This window comes from Phyllostomus hastatus, unplaced genomic scaffold (assembly GCF_019186645.2).
Source record: "Phyllostomus hastatus isolate PE091 unplaced genomic scaffold, TTU_PhHast_1.1 phas_scaffold_129, whole genome shotgun sequence".
Taxonomy (NCBI): Eukaryota; Metazoa; Chordata; class Mammalia; order Chiroptera; family Phyllostomidae; genus Phyllostomus; species Phyllostomus hastatus.
In genome coordinates this window covers 3,002,028-3,021,696 of record NW_025334009.1, presented here as the reverse complement: position 1 = coordinate 3,021,696, position 19,669 = coordinate 3,002,028, and the positions used below count along the sequence as shown (strand labels likewise).

Genomic DNA, 19,669 nt, shown 5'->3' with positions numbered 1-19,669 from the left:
CCCGAGGCCAGCAGAAAAAACCAGCTTCACCAATGCCGAGGTTCTAGCTCTGGGAAGCTCGTTCCAGACTTATCAGAAAAGACGTTGAGAAAAGACGTTGTTGTTGTGTGTGTGTTTTTAAGTGACAGGAAGGGAGGGAGAAAGAGAAGGGAAAAGCCATCAGTGTGTTTGTTGCCTCTTGTGCGCCCCCTACTGGGGACCTGGTCTGAAACCCAGGCACGTGCCCCAACTGGGAATCGAACCTGCAAGCTTTTGCTTCGCATTCTGGTGCTCAATCCACTGAGCCATACCAACCGGGGTTGTTGGTGTTGGTTAAAGTCAGTAAGTTTGGGGAACCTAGAGCCACCATGGGAAACTAACACGCCCAGGTCCCCAGGCCACAGCGGAGGCGGGCTGCCCCCCCAAGCCACAAGGGGACCTGACTGAGGCTCTGCCCTCTAGACACCTTCTTAGAAGGGGAGGGACAAGGCCTCCCAGTGCCCAAGCTGGAGGTGGTCCCTCAGAGCCAGACTCAGGTGTTGATTTAAAAATATTTTATTCTTTAAAAAATACAGCATTCAACCATCTCATCCTGCAGTGATCCCCGCCCCGCCCAGACTGACCCCGCCCCTGTGGCCAAAGGCTTCCGGGTTGTGCTGGGACCCTGGGCTCAGTTCCCTGGGGGCCGGTTCATGCCAGGCCCTTGAGACAGCCCAGCAGGGTCCCCAGACGCCCTGGGCTCACAGAGAGGCGGCAGGCAGGGCCACAGGGAGCGTCCCCAATGCCGGCGCAGTGGCCCCCGGAAGCCACACGAGTGATCAGCCACCAGCCCTCCTGCCCCGGCGCCCCAGCCGGGAAGGAGGGGGGTGACGGGGCGGCCCCACAGTCCCACACCAGCGTGGCTCAGGCCCCGCCTCCTAGCTGTCGTCCCCGTTCTCGCCAGGGCCCCGGATGAGGCGCTTGTGGCCCCGCTTGCCCCCCGGGCCCTTGGGCTTGGCGAAGGCCTGCTTGAAAGCGTGCTGCTTGGGGTGCACCTCCTCGTACAGGAAGTCGGCCGTCAGCTCCGCCCCGTCCCCGATCTCAATCTGTGCGGGGGGGGGGGGCAGGGTCACATGCGGCCTCGGTGACCCCCATACCCGGGACACCCTCCCGTGACCTCGCACACCCCAGCCCGGCGAGCCCCACCCGGAAGGCCACTTCCAGGCCCTGGGCGCCTTGGTCACCTCTGCCCCCTGGACCCGGGGACAGGAGACGTGGTGCCAGGGCCGGAGCTCGTCTGGGCCAGCAGGCAGCGGGGCGGCCTCGGACAACGCGCACGCCAGCCCTGGGGACTCCGTCTCCCCACCCACCCAACAGGCAGCAGTGACCCCGCTCTGCCCGTCCCGGGACCCCCACCCCCCACGCCCAGGGCAGGTGACAGGGCCCGCGGAGGGGGAGAGGCGCCCACCTTCTTGGCGATCTCCAGCTGGAAGTCCTGCTCCACGGAGTCCAGGAGGCGGCTCTTGCAGCTGGAGTAGAGCATGCGCTCGCGGATGCTGCACTTGTACCCCGGCATCGAGTAGATGAACACTGGGGGCGGGGCGCGGAGGTGAGCAGGGCGGCCCCCTCCACCGGCCCCGCCCACCGGGCCCAGCCGCGGCCACGCCCACCGGGCGCTGCCGCAGCCACTCACCCACAGACTCGAGCAGGTCGCCCTCATGGGTGTGCTTGTAGAGGAAGAAGTGGTAGCGGGCGGCCTCTCGGGGCACCCGGGAGGGCAGCTGGGCCATGTCCGTGGGCTCGGTGTGCACCAGCTCGATCGTCTCCCGCTCCAGGTCCAGCTTCTGCCGTGGACGGGGGCAGGTCAGGGTGCCGGACCAGGGAGGGGCTGGCCCCAGAGCTCTGCGGGAGGGGCCCCACTGAGGGCTGTGGGTGGGACGGCGGCGGGAGGGCCTCGGCTTCAGGGCGGCACCGCCCCCGGGCCAGCCCGCCCGCGGATGCGAGGCACCGTTGTGGGGGGATGTGTGTTAGAAAGGGGGAGACGTTCTGCTCCAGAGTGAGCAGCGTGGGCGCTGGGGCAGAGGGCCCTGTGGGGACAGGGGGTCAGTAGATCCCACGGGTGAGCGCGTATACACAGTGTGGAAGGCAGAACGGGGGACAGTGGGCCACAGGCACCCCTGCACGTGAGCAGGGACGGGGCAGGGGAACCCGGCACATCCATGACACGGGGCAGCTGCACCCCGAATGGGAACCGGCAGAGACGGGGGTGGGGCGGACAGGTGCTCCCACCAGTACCCAGGGGAGCTGCAGCGGACAGGCCGGGGGCGTGTGTGCGCCTCTGCTCACGCGTGTGGGCAGGCGGGGCGGGGGCACACCCACCAGCTGGATGTAGTTGATGGTCTTCTGCTTGAGCTGCTGCAGCGCCCGCTGGGCCGCTGGCTGCAGCGGGAAGGCGAGGCCCTGCAAGGTCTGGTGCTTGCTCTCCACGCTGATCTCGGTCTTCACCTGGGGGCAGAGCAGCCCTGAGTGAGGCCCTCACCTGCCCGCCGCCGCCGCCTTCCCTTCGGCCCACCCGGGGAGCACAGGCCTGGCACCCCCGGAGGGCCCCGGGCTGGGACTGGCGCCCACCTCGTTGATACGGATCTGCTGAAGCTCTCTCTCGGCCGAGGTCAGCGGGGCGGGCGCCGCGCAGGACGACAGGTGCTTCTGGTAGCCAGCAAAGGAGAGGTCGTCCTGGCCGGTGGGTGCAGAGGCGTCAGCGGGCGCCTGGGGATGGGCTGCAGCCCTGGGCCGCCCCCCCCACTCACTCACCCGTGACCCCTAACCCCAGGCTGTGCTCCGTGGGCCCGTTACCTTCACGGTCCCGAAGAGCTCATCTTTCACGTGGCCGCCCCCAAACTCCTTCTTCACCGTGGCCCGGGTGGCCGCGTACAGCATCTTCAGCCGCACCTGGTGAGTGGGGGCCGAGTTGTGAGACCCTTCCAAGCAGGGCCGTCTCTCCCCCAGGCAGGAACCTCTGGGTGAGGTCCGGCCCCCTCACTGTGCCTGTGCACCCCCAGAGGGCGCCGTACAGAGGCCAGGAGGCAGTGGGGCGCTTTGGACAGCAGGGGGAGCCCTCGCCCAGCCCAACCTTCGCCTCCCAAAGCCTGGCCGGCCAGCCAGGCGCCCTGCAGGCCACCCCCCAGGACCTTGCCCCTCAGATGCCCTGCAGCGGGACCAGTCGTCTGGCTCAGACCAGCTGCCCTCTCCCCAGATCTTGGGACCGGACGGGGGGGGGGCTCCAGGACTCACGGGGGAATTATCAGGTGACCAGGCGAGGAAGAGCCACTCGAAGCCCTGGGCGTTCTTCGAGTCCAGGCGGTAGAGCAGGTAGCAGGGCTGCTGGGCGTCCAGCAGCGGCAGCACAGCCCGGTCATAGTCCTGGTCCCAGCTGCCGACCGGCTCCCGCGCCGCCCCCAGCACGAGCTGCTCTGGGGGCGGAGGCCGGGTGAGCCCAGGAGTGGCCATGGCCCATCCGCACCCCCGACGGGCCCTCCTGCCTCCGGCCGTGGCTCAGGCCTGCTGGCCACCCCACCTGGCCTTCCCCGAGCCCCCAGCCCCTGAGGGGCGCGGCTGTGAGGCTGAACCAGTGGCTGACTTCACGAACAACTGGGGGAAAACACCGGCAGCCGGAGGCCGCTCACTCTGCAAGGGCACGGAGACAGCCTCGGGGCTGTGCCCACGGTGACCCGGCACAGACAACCCCGGGAGGGCACCGACAGCACGGCCCCTCACCGACACCCGGCTGCCCACCTGCCCACCGGCTGGAGGCTCCATGCACGGCCCCGCTGTGCCACCTCCTGCCCCCCACCCCCCCGCAGCCTGGGGCTCCCACACAGCTTCCTGGGAACCCCCGTGCTCAGGGCCACGGGGACCTGCAGGAGCAGACATGTGCCGCGGAGAGGGAGCTGCGGGCTCCTACCCGACACCGTGCAAACAGGGACCCTGCTGCCGCCCACCAGCTGTCGTCTGCTCCCCGAAAAGTAACACATCAGACATAGCCACCTCCAAGGCCTGGCCAACCGGCCTGCCAGCCCCCCCACAGCTGGTGCCCAGGGCAACAGGGGCCCCTCAGCCCTAGCGGGCACCAAACACCAGCCCAGAGATGCACAGGCCCAGGCTGGAGGCAAAGCTGGGGCAGCTACCCCCGGCCACGGACAGCCCCTGAGCATGAGGCCCTCCTGATGGGGGCGAGGGGCCCCGCCATGCCGGGCCCGCGGCCCAGCTGCCTCTCTGGAAGCTCGGCCCCCTCACCTGCCCACCCCAACCCCGGCGGGGTCAGCGTGGAAAACCAGCCGGCGCAGGCCGAGTCAGCCCCAACGGCACCATCAGCGTGGTTTACCCTGGTGCCTACTTTTCAAACCAGTGAGTCTTACACAGGAAGTGGAATTCACAGCTTCTCTACAAAAATCGGGAGATCGGCCGCACTCACTAGGGGGATGGGCCGTGGCTGCCCGTCAGGGAGCCCAGACCCTCCTGGACACTCCCAGCTGCCCCTGCCACCGTGCACAGAACCGGGACAGGTCAGAGCCCACCGAGAGCGCCCCCTGCTGGACATCTGAAGGGACGCCCTGTCTGAGCAGCCCCTGCTTTGAGTCAGGCCGATGCGCCCCAAGCCCACTCGGGGGCCCGTGAAAGGCCCCCCACTGCATGGCTCCAAGGAAGGGCTGGAAGGACTGGGGGGGTGTGCACTCCCCGTCTCAGAGTCTGGCCCCCCGTCTCCAGGGGCAGGGGTCCGCCGCTCCTGCCCCTGCACGGCGCAGTCTAACCCTCGGCTCCTCCGGCCCTCCTCAGCTCAGAACCCCCGCCCGGCCCCGCCTCCTGCAGACGCCCCAGGTCCCCAGAGGCCAAGGCCCAGCCAGACCTAGAGGTCACCCATCTTCATCTCAGAGGGGTCTGGACATGAGTCCCTTCTCCCCACTGTGGGGGCACTTCCCAAAGGCAGGGCCCCGGCTTCGTAGGACGCCCCCTGGCCAGCGGCTGAGTCGGTCTGGGCCTGCCAGCCACAGGGCAGTGCCTGGCTTAACATTCCCTGCCCCCCTGCCCATCCCATCCCGTCCCTGCACAGCCCCCGGGGGGGGCCAGGCAGGACTCCCAGCCAGGCCCTCCCCACGATGCCCCCGGCTTCAGCTTCCTGCCGTTGAAGACCACCTGCAGGGCTCCCCCACAGTGCCCCTCCCATCCCCAGATGGGGAAACTGAGGGCCCGAGGGGGCCGGGGGCCGGGGCCAGTGTCCCCCCCACCGACGAGAAGCAGCAGGGCTGGTGCCCAGCCGTCGCCCCGGCCTGCAGGGGGCACTCACCGTCCTCGATGACGACTTTGATGAGCCTGACGGAGCCAGCCCGCGCCTTGGCAAAGAACTCCTTCAGCTCCTCGGTGGCTACAAGGACGAGAAACATGGTGGGGTGAGGGGGAGGCAAGAGCAGGGTGGGCAGGGACACATCCAGGGCCCACTCTGCGTTCTGTGCGGCGGAGCTGGGAGCCGGGTTAAATGCAGCCCCCCATGTGACCAGGAATCTGAGACGCCAGCGAACATAAGCTCCCAAATTTAGCCAGCAGAGGTGGCAGGCGAGTGGCCTGCTGGCGGGGGTGGCTCTGGTGACAGGGCAGCAGGGACGGGACAGCCCAGCCGTGGAGGAGGAGGAGGAGGAGGAGGAGGAGGGCTCTGGGACAGGCCGGGCCAGTCGGGGGCGGCCGGGCGCGGAGTGGGGCTGGGACCCACCCCAGACAGAGACACGTGCACAGACACCCCCGGTGCGCCTGGGCCGCTGTGCCCATCAACACACGTGGGCACAGGCACACGTGCTGTGCGTGCCGATGAGCGGGTGCACACTCAGCCCAGCGTGGGTGGGCGTGACACACTGACACGTGCAGGTGCCAGAGATGGGCATGAAGGCAGACGCCCTCGTCCATGAACACACGCCCGGTAGGTCCAACATGAGCGGGCCCACACGCTTAGACACGCGCACACTCCCAGCCCAGCGGCACGGGTGCGCCACACACACACACAGGAACAGGCAAATGCAGAGCTCAGTGAAGACACGCCTGCCGACAAAGGATGCACAGAGTACACACAGAAACACGCAGGCACGGACACAGCCCTGCCAGGGGCAACAAGCTCCCGAACCCAGACAGCTGGGAGGGCTTCCTGGAGGAGGAAGGACTCCTAGGACCTCCCCCAAACAGACTCTGTCTTGGTCCTTGGGCCAGAGCTGGAAGGTGCCAGCCAATGAATGAGGACCAAGTGCAGAGGTGAGGATCATGGTCAGAGCCAGGGGATCATGGGAAGTCACGGAGCCACCGAGGTCCAGATGGAGAAACCGAGGTCCGAGTGGGGGGGGCCCAGCGTGGCCTCTGGGCTCACAGGGCCAGCCGGCACGACCTTGAGGGTTCCCAGGGGTCAGAGAATTCTGCAGGGACACAGTGGAAGGGCTGAGGTCAGAGAATATTTATAGGGCTCCAGCTCAGGGGCAGGGGGGCCTGTGGGAAACAGACTCTGGTCCTGTCCTCAGGTGCCCCTCCTGCAGGATAACCCTGGGCCCGAGACCGCCGACGCAGGGTGGGCAGGGTCGCAGCTGAGCCCGCGGGTGCTTGGTGCTCCGGGCACTGTGGCATGGGGACAGCCCCACTGGGCCCAGGCAGAACGCCCCCTGCAGGTCCCTGACGGAGACCCGGCCGGGGGCACCGCCTGCCCCCCAGTGCTGTGTGGCCCCGGCCTCACTAAGCCGCACACTCATCTATAACGAGGAGCTCCTGCTCCCAGAGGCAGAGGGCTGGGGGCGGGGGTAGATGGGAGCAGGGGCTGGGTACCCGGGACTCCGCTCACTGCACATTAGTTTTATTGCCGTACTGACCGCAGGGCAGGCTGTGCTGACCTGCTCCCCTACCTGCGCGGGCCTCCTGGGAGACAAGGCCAAGCAGTTCCCCCAAAGGAGAGGCTGACGTGCCCCTTCTAGTGTTACCAGGGCAGTGACACCCCAGAAGGGGAAGAGACAACCCCCTAGGCCGACTCAGCCACCATCAATAATCCAGAGGCCAGGCCTGGGACACCTGAGCCCGGGCCATCAAAGATTCATGCCCGCCCCCCACCCCGTGGGCCTCAGGTTACAGGTCCCTCCCCTGCGCTGCTGCTGTGAGGTCAGCAGTCACACCTGTGGCCAGGGTGGGGCTGGCACCTGGGAGTTGGGGCAGTCTCTCTTCCCACGCCCCGGGCCAGAGGAGTGGGCTGCTCACAGGCAGGAGGAGCGGCAGGGCCCCCAGGGTCTGCCGGAGGCTGGCCTGCCTCACCTTTTGGGAGAGGGGAGACTGAGGCAGGGTCTTGACGATGGGGTGCAGAGAGGACCCTAACCTCAAACTCCCTCCCGGCCGGAGGCAGCAGCAATGGCCGGACAAAGGGGAAGGAAGGGACAGCGGGGCCTGTTTCCTCCCATGGGGCTGAGTCATGAGACAGGCCCTCCCGCTCTTCCCGCCCCCCCCCCAGAGGCTGGTCCCCGGTGGGGTGGGAGGCCGGCCCTGCCCCTGCGAGGGCTCAGGCCTTCTCTGGTACTGCGGGGCGGGGCCGGGGAAGCCCTCTCAGGGCTGCCGGGCCACCAAGAGGCCACAACCACAAGCCCAGATCCAGGCGGTCAGGCGGGTCGATGGTGGCCCCGGCTGTGGTGGGAAGGGTGGCCGACGGCCAAGCCACCAGGCTCTCTGGCCCAGCAGCCTGCACCTTCCGCACAGGCTAGCGGAGGGGCACACGGGCCCAAGCAGGGCGGGACACCTGGCTCCTGGCCACCGCTTCTCTCCCAGCCTAAGGACCACATCGAGGCCCCTGGAGCAGGGGGTGATGCTCTGGTTTGTAGAAGCAGCTTGGGGTTGGGGGGAGCTGGCCTGGAGTCTCCAGGGCCAGGACCTTCCCCCAGACGCCCCAGATCTAGACCCTCTTCTGTGTTCCCAACCTGGAACTGGAGCCCTCCGACTCCGGCTGGAGCAGACTCAGAAGATATAAAATGAGGGCAAAGGAGCAGACCGGAGGTCAAGGTCAGCCTGGCCACTCTCCCACTCTGAGGGCCCTGTCCCAGGTTTCCCCCGCCCGGTTTGCAGGAGTGTGTGAGGGTCCTGGGAGGAGCCAAAGGTCAAGGACCCCTCCGTGGACAGACACAAACCCATAAAGCCACACGCAGACACAGCCGGTACGAGCATCCATGGAACCAGATGCACACCGACATGCACCCAAACTGAGCACACGCGCACACACTCGGACACCCACGGACGACTGCACACCCTCACGAAACACTGATGTCCAAAGGTGCTTCCATGTTACTGTGTCCATTCAATCGGCCAGAGTGCATGTGCACCCAGGTGAGCACACGCACAGGACTGTACACACAAGTGCACATGCGTGCACACTTCCCCAGATGTGCGCATCCGGGTACACCCACCCCCAGAAAGGAACAAAAATCCATAGATGGGCACACACCAGCACCTCCTCCCTAGAAGGGCATGCAGAGCACGGGGACTTCCGCCCCCGCTGTGTAGGTACAAGTACACCCACCCCCAACTCTGCACAGTAAGTCCCCCTCCCCCCGCAGATGCGCCCACCCCCGGCGACCCGCGGCTGCAAAACAGAACAGGAAGCCTCCCCGGGCTGGTGCCGGGGAGCAGACAGGAGCCGAGGGCTGAGAAGGGGCAGCAGCCGCGGGTGCAAACCCTGTGCCCCCTGGCCGCCCGCCGCCCGCCCTCACCGTGGATGCCCGTCTGATGCGCCATGGCTCCGTGCCCCGCTCCGCCCGCGCCCTCGGAGCGCTCGGCTCGGCCCTGGCCCCGCTCGCTGGCTCGGCCTCGGAGCAGCAGGAGGATGTGGCGGGGGCCGCCCAGCCTCGCGCAGCTTCCCGGGCGGGGTCGCAGGACCCGCCCCCAGCGCGCCCCGCCCCCACGGGCGCGGCCGGGAGGAGGCGGGACTTGGGGCGGCGCGTGCGCGCAAAGCGCCGCCTGTTCCGCGTGGGCGTCTGGCGGGGAGCGGGCGGCCGCGGCCCCGCGTCTGCGCACGCACCAGGGGTGCTGATAGAGAAGGGGCCTTGTTGCGTGCGCGCGCGCGAGAGAGAGCATCTGTGCTCTCTTCGGGCCAGGTGGGTTTGCAAGCCGGGTGGGATGCCTACGTACCTCCACTTGTGGCCAGGAAGGGGGTCCGCGTGTGGATGGGCGTGCAAGTGTTTGTGCAGCATTCTTTGCCCCGAGACCCGAGCCCTTCTTGCGGTGCAGCGGGCACCAGAGAGGTGGCCCCTCCCTGTCCCCGGGAGCCCCCCCTGACTCCTAGGCAGCCAGCCCGCAGAGTGTGGGGAGCCTCTAAGAAGAAGTGAGATTTGAGTGCAGACCTGGCCTAGCGAGCAGACTCTCCCCACAACCCAACCCCCGCAGGGCAGGGTGGGTGGGCAATGCATGTGCAAAGGCCCAGGGGTTGGAGGCGGGCCAGAGCTCGGGGAGCCCGAGGCACTTCCCAGCCGCTAAGGAACCGGTGCTCACCCAGCAAGCAGCCTGGCCTCGCCTGACATCAGCTCCTGCCTGCTGCTCCTGGCCAATCAGCGTGATGTATCTTCCAGGTCACTCGATTGACTCAGCGATGACTACAGGACCTTCCTCGGTCCAGTCAGCGCCTTTCCCAGGACTTGGGCTGGGAGCCTTGGGGAGGAGGTGGCTCTTGGGGTTTGAGGTTGCTGAGGGCCGGTGATGGAGCGTGGCCTCAGGGGTGGCGGGCCCTGGCTTGAGCGCCCTGCCCACTTCCCTGCCACTCCACCCAGACTCACACCTCTGCTGCAGGCCCTGGCCCTGGGGCTCGTCCCCCTGCTGTCCCCTACACGGAATGGGAGGGAGGGTTTCAGTTCATCTTCCAGTGTGGTGTGCGCCTGTGTCCGCCTCCACACTCACAGAGGAACCTAAACCCTCGGGTGGCCCTGCAGCTTGACCTTGGAACAGCTCCTAGGCGAGTCCCCCTCTCCCCCACCTCTGGGCCCTGCCGCAGCCCGGGTGAGGCCAGCAAATCACAGCCACTGGCCCCATCAGCTCAGACCCGCCCCCCCACCCCCACCCCTCACAGGCACTTGGCAGTCCCACAGCCTGACCTCCTGGACACAGAAATCAGCCAAGAAAACAGATGAATGGAGAGGAATCAGGTCATGTTCTCTAAAAACGTCCGTCACGGGATGAACGGCGACCTTCACTGTGAGGTCTCCCCTGCTGCCTGGCTGAGACCTGCCACACCAGTTCCCTGTTTCTGTCGCTACCTGATCGGGGGAGTCACCTGCTTTTCCGTTCATGGCTTCCGCCAGGAGTTAGGTTTTTGTCCCTGCTGTGTCCCCAGCACCGAGACCAGTGCCTGGCATTGGTAGGTGTTCAGTAATATTTGCCAAGTAAACAGATGTCTCGCTTGTCTAGCTGGGTAGCTCAGTTGGTTAGAACATCGTCCTGATACACCAGGGTTGCAGGTTCGATCCCCAGTCAGGGCACACACAGGAATCAACAAATGAATGCATCAATAAGTGGAAAAACAAATCCATGTCTCTCCCCCCTCCCTCTTTCTCTCTAAAATCAATTAATTAAAAAAAAAAGAAAGCCCTGGCTGGCATAGCTCAGTGGATTGAGCGCGGGCTATGAAGCAAAGCATCACAGGTTCCATTCCCAGTCAGGGCACATGCCTGGGTTGCAGGCCACGGCTCCCAGCAACCGCACATCATTGATGTTTCTCTCTCTCTCTCTCTTTCTCCCTCCCTTCCCTCTCTAAAAATAAATAAATAAAATCTTAACAAACAAACAAATAGATGTCTGAACGCACCATCAGAGTCTGTGTCACACGCTTACTGTGTGTGGGGCCCATGTGTTTAGTCCTCAGGATGGCCCTGCCAGGCATCTCACAGATGAAGCGTCTGAGGTTCGAGGAGGTGAAGTGATTTGATCTGGGTCACACAGTTGCGAGTGTCCCCAGCCACCTCAGTTTCCTTTCCTTCAGGTGTGGGTACACACGGCGAGAAGTCCAGTGGGGTGGTGGCCATTGTCCGCTCAGTCCACACCCCCCCAGCTCCATGATGAGGGTCTAATCAGGGAAGGGAGCCTCCTGGGAGGTGGGGGCTGGAGCCCCGCCCATCCCAGCTCCAGACCTGGGGTGCGGGCAAGGAGCCCCGGGCCGGCAGGGCGCCCAGGCAGAAGGTGGGAGCTGCACCCAGCTCCTCCGTGAGGCCGGGGCTGAGCCGAGCATCCAGAGCAGGCCGGCCGCTCCTTTTAGCCTGATGTTTCTCAACACAGGGTCAGCCACAGAAATCATCAGAACGCTTCCTCCAGGTGGGTCAAGGATGTAAATGTCAGAGATGAGTGAACTATAAAACTACGGGGGGGGGGAGGGAAGGGAGAAGTTTGCAGAACCCTGGAGTGGAGGGGACCTTCTGAGTGTTGCCAAACCAGAAACCACAAGGGGAAAAATCGGTAAGTTCTTTCACATTTGAAACAAAACTCTATGTGGCAAAACCCACCATCAAAGCCAGAACAGAAGGTAACTGGCTACAAACAACATACTTGTAATGCATTGTGAAATAAAAACCCAATTTCCTTTATATACAAAGAGTGCTCATAAATCTATAAGAAAAAGACCCAACAGCAAGCAGAAGGCTGGGCAAAGGACACAGGCTCTCCAAAGAAAAGGAAATACAAATAATGTCTCTCAAACCTCTGAAAAGTTGGTTCTCCTCTCTCACTGAGATGAGTGGAAATCAGACCAGACTTGCCGATTGTTTACCCACAGGTAAAGACTCTGAACTTAAGGGTGGGGACACACAGGCTGCAGGGGGAGTAAATCAGTGCCACCTTCCTGTAGGAAATCTACAAAACTATGAACGTAGGCCCTGGCTGGTGTAGCTCAGTGGACTGAGCGCGGGCTGTGAACCAAAGTGTCGCAGGTTCGATTCCCAGTCAGGACACATGCCTGGGTTGCAGGCCATGACCCCTCAGCAACTGCACATTGATGTTTCTCTCTCTCTTTCCCCCTCCCTTCCCTCTCTAAAAAATAAATAAATAAAATCTTAAAAAGAAACTATGAACGTGCATTTGCCCCCTTTTTAAAGCTGAGGTGAAACGCACATAATGTAAAACTAACCCTTTTAAAGAGAATACTTCACAGCATTCCCAGTGCAGTGGGACCACCACCTCTTTCCAGCTCCAAAACACGTCCATCGCCCCAGAGAAAACTGCTCGTTGAGCAGTTCCTTCCCACTGCCCTCCCCCCACCCCCACGACGAGCAAGCACCTGTCTGCGCTCTGTCCCCACGCATGCGCCTGCTCCGGACATTTCATAGGGACGGAAGTGGACCAGACGGGGCTTTTCGGTCTGGCTCGGTCCACGCGCGCTGCGGTGGCGCGCGGCGGCGCTCCGTGCCTTTTCACGGCAGGACGACGCTGCGTTGTGCGTCTGCGCCACCGTTTGTCTGTCCATCCACTCCAGCCGTCGGACGCTGGGCCGTCTCCCGCTTTTGGCCGTTGCTACGAGCAACAAATGCCTTCGATCCCACAATTCCGTTAGTGGGAACTGGTCCTGCCAGTAGGCCCGCACCAAAACACTGAGGCATGAAATTGGAAACAATCTAAAAGTCCTTCACTGTTGGGGGCGGGGCTGCGTGAAGTCCGCCCGCCCGTGGGCGCAGAGACTGCCCCGCAGCCCTGACAGAGGAACAGGCAGCTCTTCAAAGACTAAGACGAAAAGCGGCGCCTTATAGGATCATTTCGGGTAGGGCTTCTTAGGATCGCAGTCCTGTCCTTCACTGAACCCAAGGTCAAGGTCACTGCTCCCAAGAGGAGGGGAGTACAGCCTTGTCAGAATTGCTGCAGCGTCTTCGGGAGTGGGGGGGCACAGCTGGAATATTTATGGGGTGTCGGCGGGTCAGGGTGCTGGTTTAAGGCAGCTCTTTCGACCCCGAGTCTGACTGCGCTTGCGCAGAGCGCGTACCATTCTCTTCCAGGATTGGCGGGCGCAGCCGGGCCCGGGCTTAGAAGGGGTCTCGCAAAGCCACCTGACATAGCAACCTCCTCTCCCCAGAACGCGATGCTCTCCCCGGCGAGACCTCGCGGGGGAGTCTGCGTTTGGATCGGTGGACTTTCCCCAACAAGCCACTCAGCTCCTTGCAGCCGCAGCTTTCTGGAGCCGCGAGTCCCCTTAGTGCAGACCAGATGGTCACATTGTAACAGCGCAACGTCGCACCGGCGGGGACGGAACGCGGCCCGCCGCTCCTGTGACCTTGTGTCTGTGCGTGCGGACTCAGACTAGTACGCGGCTTGCGGAGGAATCCTAGGAAGTAACTTCAGAAGATCCTGACGCCGACCTTCGGGCCTCCCAGCTCGGCAGGTCTGCGGCCCTCCAGCCGCGGGGCCAGGAAGCCGAGAAGCCGGCATGGCTACCCGGGATGACGCACACCGGAGCATCCGACACTTGCCTCATTGGAACGGACCGTGCTTATCTGTTCACAGAGGACTTAGCAGGCTCTTCCCTTGATCTCTCTTCTGTGCCCCTCTCCCTCCTTATAGAAACCCCTGCCTCCATTGGAGGGGGGATGGGCTTTGAGATGTGAGTCCCCGCTCTTCCCGGGAGAGGGGCTTTGAGGTGTGTCTCCCATCTTCCAGGTGGTCGGTTCTGAATAGAACCACCTTCTACCTGGCTGGCATAGCTCTGTGGATTGAGCGTGGGCTGCGAACCAAAGTGTCGCAGGTTCAATTCCCAGCCAGGGTACATGCCTGGGTTGCAGGCCATAACCCCCAGCAACCGCACATTGATGTTTCTCTCTCTTTCTCTCTATCTCCCTCCCTTCCATCTCTAAAAATAAATAAATAAAATCTTAAAAAAAAAAGAACCACCTTGTGTTCCGTCAGCACCTGCCTCTCCAGGGTCCGCTTTCGCCGCAGCAGGCAGCCGGACCTGTGCTTGGAGACGGCCCCCCGCTGTTTCCAGGTCCTAGTGGCGCCTGTGTCTCTGGGCTCAGGTCCACTCCCCTGCCCCCTCCAAGTGCCCCACTCCCACCCCTTCTTGAGTCTCCCTCTCCTTCCACCTTCCTCCTACAAGGCCTCAGAGGCTGCATCCAGGGACCCGGGGACACTCAGGACACTCTCCCCACCTCGAGACCCCCACCTTCGTCACCCCTCAGTGTCCACTTTGCCATGTAAAGAAATCTTCTCAGGTCCAGGGGTGGGGGTGGGGGGGCATTGCTACCGCCTCAGGCTCACCCACAGGTGCAGTGGGAGTGCACCTATCAGCTCTCAGAGCCATTCAGACTGTGTCTTTAAATCCCAGCCCCCCACCCCTTGCCCGCCCAGTGCGGTGAACAATCTGACTTTGCTTAAAGAGAGCTCTAGACTGTTCGTGCCTCCTGAGAGTTCACGCCCCACCCGATTGCCAGGGGCAGGGGCTGGCCGTGCCAGAGAGACCACCCAGGTGACTTAGGATGGGACTTTGGGTCATGGGGCATCCGTGGACCAGGAGACTCAGTTCAGCCACAGGGACCATCAATCAGTCCATCAACAAACCATGCTGACAAAATGAAACCCCGGTAAAAACTGGACACCAGATGCTGGGTGGGCACGTCCTGGCTGGCCACGCCCCGTGTGTGTGGTCACAGAGGGGTGCCAGGAGCGAATGCACCCCGGGGGCAGCAGAAGCTTCGCCCTCGAAACTCCTCCCGACGCGGCCCTGTGCGTGCCCTCCTCTCCGCCAGCCCGTGAGCGGAAGAGGTGACGATGACTCAGCCTGAAACAGGTGGAGCCCGGAGTGGAGCCCGCGCTCTCTGAGCTTCACATCAGAACCCTCTGCGTTTCCAGGGGCTGCAGCAGGCTCCAGCCGAAAAGGCAGAGGGCCGGCTCAGCCGTGTACAAGTTCAGGAGTGCGTGTGGCAGGCACGGCTGGGCCTCGAGCTCCAGCCGCCCGGGCGGGCGGGGGTCCCCAGGAAGGCTCTTCCCTCAGGGCGGGAGCCCCTGCGAACCCCATGCCTCCACCCCCCCCACAAGAACCTCAGCAGTCGACAACAGCAGTTTCTCATTTCCTTCTCTCTCCAGTGGTTTCTAGAAAAAGCCCCGGGATGGAGCCCCCTTCGGGCTGTGCAGAGCCCACACGGAAGCGGTAGCTGTTGGGAGGAGAGGTGGCCGGCATGTGCTTCCCCCCACACCTTGCATGCGGAGACTGCAGCCTTTGACCTGAGCGGGCGGGGCTAGAGCCCGAGGGGCTCATCCCCGAATGAGGGTCATAGGGTGAAACAAGAGGGCGACCCCCAAAAACCCAGAACTGCCTTCTGAAGGGTGGGCTGCTACTAGTCCAGGCCTCCCCTGCTAGGTGAGTGTTCTAGGCACCCGTCTGGTTCAGTGTGCCAGCTGGCGTTGTTGTGAGAGGCTGCGTTTGACTTCAGTGAATGTTTTTCAAAGGCTCTTTCAGCGCCTTTGCCCGTTGCAGGATGGGTGAGTTACAAGTGCACCTGCCCGCACCTCGCTGAGTGTTCAGCAGTTTTTGACCAAAAATGGCACGACCCCGTGCCCCACCCTCCCTAGTCACATGATCTCACGCGGAGCGACCTTTTTATTGTTCCCCCGGATGAAAAGAGTCCTCAGAGGGAAGCGTTCCGCCGACGCGGACGAGGTGAACCAGAGAACGGCAGAGGCACTAAAAGGCATCCAAACCGACCAGCTCAAAAGCTGTTTGAGCCGTGGGAAAAACATCTCGATAGGTGTACGGCATCACAGAGAGGACTTGGAAGGTGACTGGAGTTCAGACGTGTCAGAATAAATACACGATTACTTCTAAATAAACCCCAGGTTTTTGGGTGCCTCCCTCATATAGCCACCCAGACATATCTGAGTCCTCTCTCTCGCCCAAGAAAAAATGAAGAGGCCCCTCCCCTCCCCATCCCACCGCTCGCCCACAGGACAGCCCACCCTCTCCCCCTGCTGGCCCGTAGCTCTCACTGCGCTCGCTGTCGGCATAACCGCATTTATCTGAGCCAAGACACAGTCTCACCTCCAGGCCCCTGTACCCAGCAGAGTGTCTGGTGGCGAGGGGACAGCCAGCCTGCCTTTCAGCCCCGAACGGCATCCAGCCAAGGGCACGGGCATGTTGGGGGAGAGCAAGCCATCGGGGCTGTGCTCAGTGCCTGCCCCCGCCCCCGCCCCATGCAGGAAGGGGGCTCAACAGGGCCACTGACGCCCCCCCCAGCTTGAGGCTGGCGGGGACCTGACCCACCCGTGCGGGGAAGACCCCCCCCCCCGGCTGGCCCTCAGCTGCAGACTCCGGGGTTTCCCTTTCCCTGAAGCCTGGGGGGCCGTCATCCGCACTGGGAACTGGTTCCAGGTGCTGCTGTGGCTTTGGGGACCGAATTCTTAGAAGGAGCTTTCCTGCCCTCGAGGACGGCATTTTCCAGGCGTGTCCAAAGTTGGCGGGTGGCTGCTGCACGCCAGGGGGTCCACGGGAGGGTCCCTCAGGGCGCTGCCTCCACCAGCCTCCTCCCAGCCCCCTGGAGAGACCGACTCAGGCCACCCAGCCAACGGTTAGCAGTCGCGGGGGGATTCTCTTTTAAGACAGATACACAGAAAGAGGTTTGTGAAGCGGGATTGGCCTCACCTGAGTACGGGGCTGAGCAGTCCCGGAAGGAGCCGCTGTTGGCAGGAAGCTCGGGGAAGTGACAGGCGCTCCAGTCCGGGGCCACAGGCCTGAGGACCCGGGGCGCCCATGGCCCAGGGTGGGGAGACGGCTGCCACAGCTCAGCACAGCTCGGCCCCGCCCCCTCGGCCCCTCCGTCCTCCCCAGGCCTCCCAGGGTTGGAAGGGGCCCCTGAGCTGGTGAGGACCGTGTTGTTCACTCAGCCAGGGAGCAGCAAGGGCCGGTGACCCGCCACGCCTGCCCGAGGGAGCGCCCCACTGAGACGGGGCTGGCCAGCGCCTCGGGTGGAACAGGAGGTTCGTACTCAGATGTGAGAACCGCTGGCCCGAGGACCGGGGGCTGTGTGGCAGGGCTGGTCGGGCGGTCAAGCGCATCCTGTGAGCCGGGCCCACAGCCGCGGCGCAGCCAAGCCGAGGGCGAGGCAGTGGGCTTGCAGAGCCGGCCCACCCATATACTGTGGCTTGAGCCCCCACAAAGCCCTGCAAGGAGGGAATCGCTGGTCTCACCTCACAGACGAGGGCACTGAGACTCAGAAGTTCACTGACCCACCCAGCGAACAGGGAGCAGAGTCCAGCGTCAAACCCGCCACGCTCCCTGACAACTCGGACTCCGCGGAGGGCAGGGCGGGGACTCCCAGGGGGCGGGTCTCTCCCGGGGAGGACCTTGTGGTGGTGCGGGGCTGGGAGGAGAGAGCGGAGCAGGGCTCCCTGGGTGCCCAGGGGCGCCCCAGGCTCCATCCACAGCCCCGGGTCCGCCGAGATGCTTCAGGCTGACAGCACCTTCCCCAGGTGGAAGGTGAGCCCCCCACGTGCCCTGGGGGGAGGCCACTGCTTCTTCCCAGAGGACTGGACAGCACCCCGTTCCTGGGCGCCTCGCCGCTTGCTTGGAAACATCCCCCCAACCTCTGGTGTCTCCCTGGATCCACTCTCTGGCCACGGAGAATCCCAGGGCCCTGGGCGTTGGGAGTCTTAGGGGAGAAGCAAGAGAAAGGATTGCAGAGCCAGACCCTACAGAGGCACCCAGCGTCCTCACTGCCATCATCGCCGAGGCTCGCGTTTCAATGAGCAGCACAGGCCGCGACTTCCACGTGAGATTCCACAGAGCCACGAAGTCACGCTTGCCCACTGTGCGGGGAAACACGCCCACCGCGGTTTTCTGGACCCCTGCTAGGCCCAGAGGTCGTTTTTTGTAACAGGCGCCGTGAGAAAACGCGAAGCAGCACTGCCCTCTGGTGGACACGAACAGCATGTACAACAGCTCTCAGAGCAGGCACTGGAGAAGGACCCGTGGTGGGAAACGGCCACTCTTCAGAGGGGACGGATGCTTCTGGAAAGTGCGTGTCTGAAACCGCAAGCACACTTGGGAGCCTTCCCGCGGAGCCATGAAAAGTTTTATTCCTCCCGTCAGCCGCCCCCCTCCCTCCTCGGCGCCCCTGAAACTCCCAGGGAGGTCTGAGCAGGTGGCCAGGAGTCACTCTGAGGCCCTGCTCCCCTGAGTGCCAGCGGCGCCGGTCAGGGCGCGCTCCTGTGTGGCCGGCGGAGCCCCCAGTCCGAGTGCAAGAGGCAACTGATCCCTGTGTTTTTCGCTTATCGATGTTTCTCCCTCCCTTTCTCCCTCCTGTCCCCTCTCTCGGAAGATAAATAAAAATACCTTTTTAAAAAATCTTAAAAAAAAAAAAAGACCCCCCATGGGGGTCTGGAATGAGCCGAGCAGCTCGGATGCTGCGTCCAGGCCTGTGTCCACGTGAGGCACAGGCGGCCCAAGGAGGGGACCTGGAAAAGGGGAGACTTCTCCAGACGGGCCACAGTGCTGTTGTCCCCTTGCTGTTTTGCACACCATGCAAACTGAATGACGACTTACATTTCGTGTTTGGGAAGTGCACCTCACATGCAAGGGTAACATGCACTCACTATGAAACACCTCGTGTACCCCAAAGAGCGTCTGAACCGTGTGGGCTGCAGAGAGAGTGGACAGAAAGCAGGCAGCCACTCAGCTAGGACTGAACCCAGCTAAGCGTGGGTCCTAGGGGGGTGGGGGGGGCCCTGGCACCTCTCCACAGTCACGCCCACCCCTGAGATGACGCCCAGCCAATGTCTATGATGACTTGTTCTTTTTAAAGATTTTATTTATTTTTAGAGAGAGGGAAAGGGAGAGAGAGAGGGAGAAAAACATCAATGTGTGCCTGCCTCTCAGGCACTACTGGGGACCTGGCCCGCAACCCAGGCACGTGCCCTGACTGGGAATCAAACCAGTGACCCTTTGGTTCGCAGGCTGGTGCTCAATCCACTGAGCCACACCAGCCAGGGCTTGCTTTTCTATACGGCTTCCCACTTGCATTTCCGTCTCTAAGTGCAGAGTTCAGTTTGGGTTACTGTTAAACTCCGTGTAAAGGACCCACTATGGCCCTGACTGGTATGGCTCAGTGGATTGAGCACCGGCCTGCAAACCAAAGGGTTGCCGGTTCAATTCCCAGTCAGGGCACATGACTGGGTTGTGGGCCAGGTCCCCTAGTAAGGGGGGCCTGAGAGGCAACCACACATTGATGTTTCTCTCCCTCTCTTTCTCCTTCTCTTCCCTTCTCTCTAAAAAATAGATACAATCTTAAAAAAAAAAGACTCATTGTGACTCACTCCTGTCTGTAAAAATATTCCATTAGTACATATCAACTCCTTTCAAAGGGCATTGGGGGAGTTTTCCAAGTTCTCACGTCAGAAGCGTGGAATGACGCCGCCCCAAAGAGCCTCATCCGTCAGCTGACCCCCGAGTGCTACAGACTCCCTAGTCTAGAGGCTGGAGCCCATTTCCCGTGAATGGGCCCCATGGATGGTGCATGTTTGAACTAGACAGTTTAGGAACTAGGTGGTCTCTCTTGCAACTGCTGGACTCCGCCCTTGCCCTGGGGAAGCAATCATGACCATGTGCAAAAAAAAAAAAAAAAACAACCAAAAAACAAAACAAAAGGCATGACTTCATTCAACCAAACAAAGCAGAGACAGGTGGCAGGCCGGACTGGGACCTAGT

At 62.9% G+C, this 19,669-nt stretch overlaps 1 protein-coding gene across 1 annotated transcript; it reads right to left on the bottom strand.

The window, feature by feature from the left end:
* Nucleotides 1–542: 542 nt before the first annotated feature.
* Nucleotides 543–8,881, bottom strand: TWF2 (twinfilin actin binding protein 2). Its single transcript, XM_045857258.1, has 9 exons — nucleotides 8,724–8,881; nucleotides 5,300–5,377; nucleotides 3,250–3,428; nucleotides 2,812–2,907; nucleotides 2,587–2,691; nucleotides 2,338–2,463; nucleotides 1,652–1,802; nucleotides 1,427–1,548; nucleotides 543–1,064 (listed from the first exon to the last, which is right to left on the bottom strand). The coding sequence occupies exons 1-9, from the start codon at nucleotides 8,746–8,748 to the stop codon at nucleotides 897–899; spliced, it is 1,050 nt and encodes a 349-aa protein (XP_045713214.1). The 5' UTR covers nucleotides 8,749–8,881; the 3' UTR covers nucleotides 543–896.
* Between the last annotated feature and the right edge of the window lie 10,788 nt (nucleotides 8,882–19,669).

Coding starts and splice junctions, on each gene's coding strand:
- TWF2 (XM_045857258.1), bottom strand. CDS start 8,748: ATGGCGCATCAGACGGGCATCCACG. Junction 2,692..2,811: donor AGCTCTTCGGGACCGTGAAG/GTAACGGGCCCA, acceptor CCCACCGGCCAG/GACGACCTCTCCTTTGCTGG. Junction 1,065..1,426: donor AGCTGGAGATCGCCAAGAAG/GTGGGCGCCTCT, acceptor CCCCCCGCACAG/ATTGAGATCGGGGACGGGGC.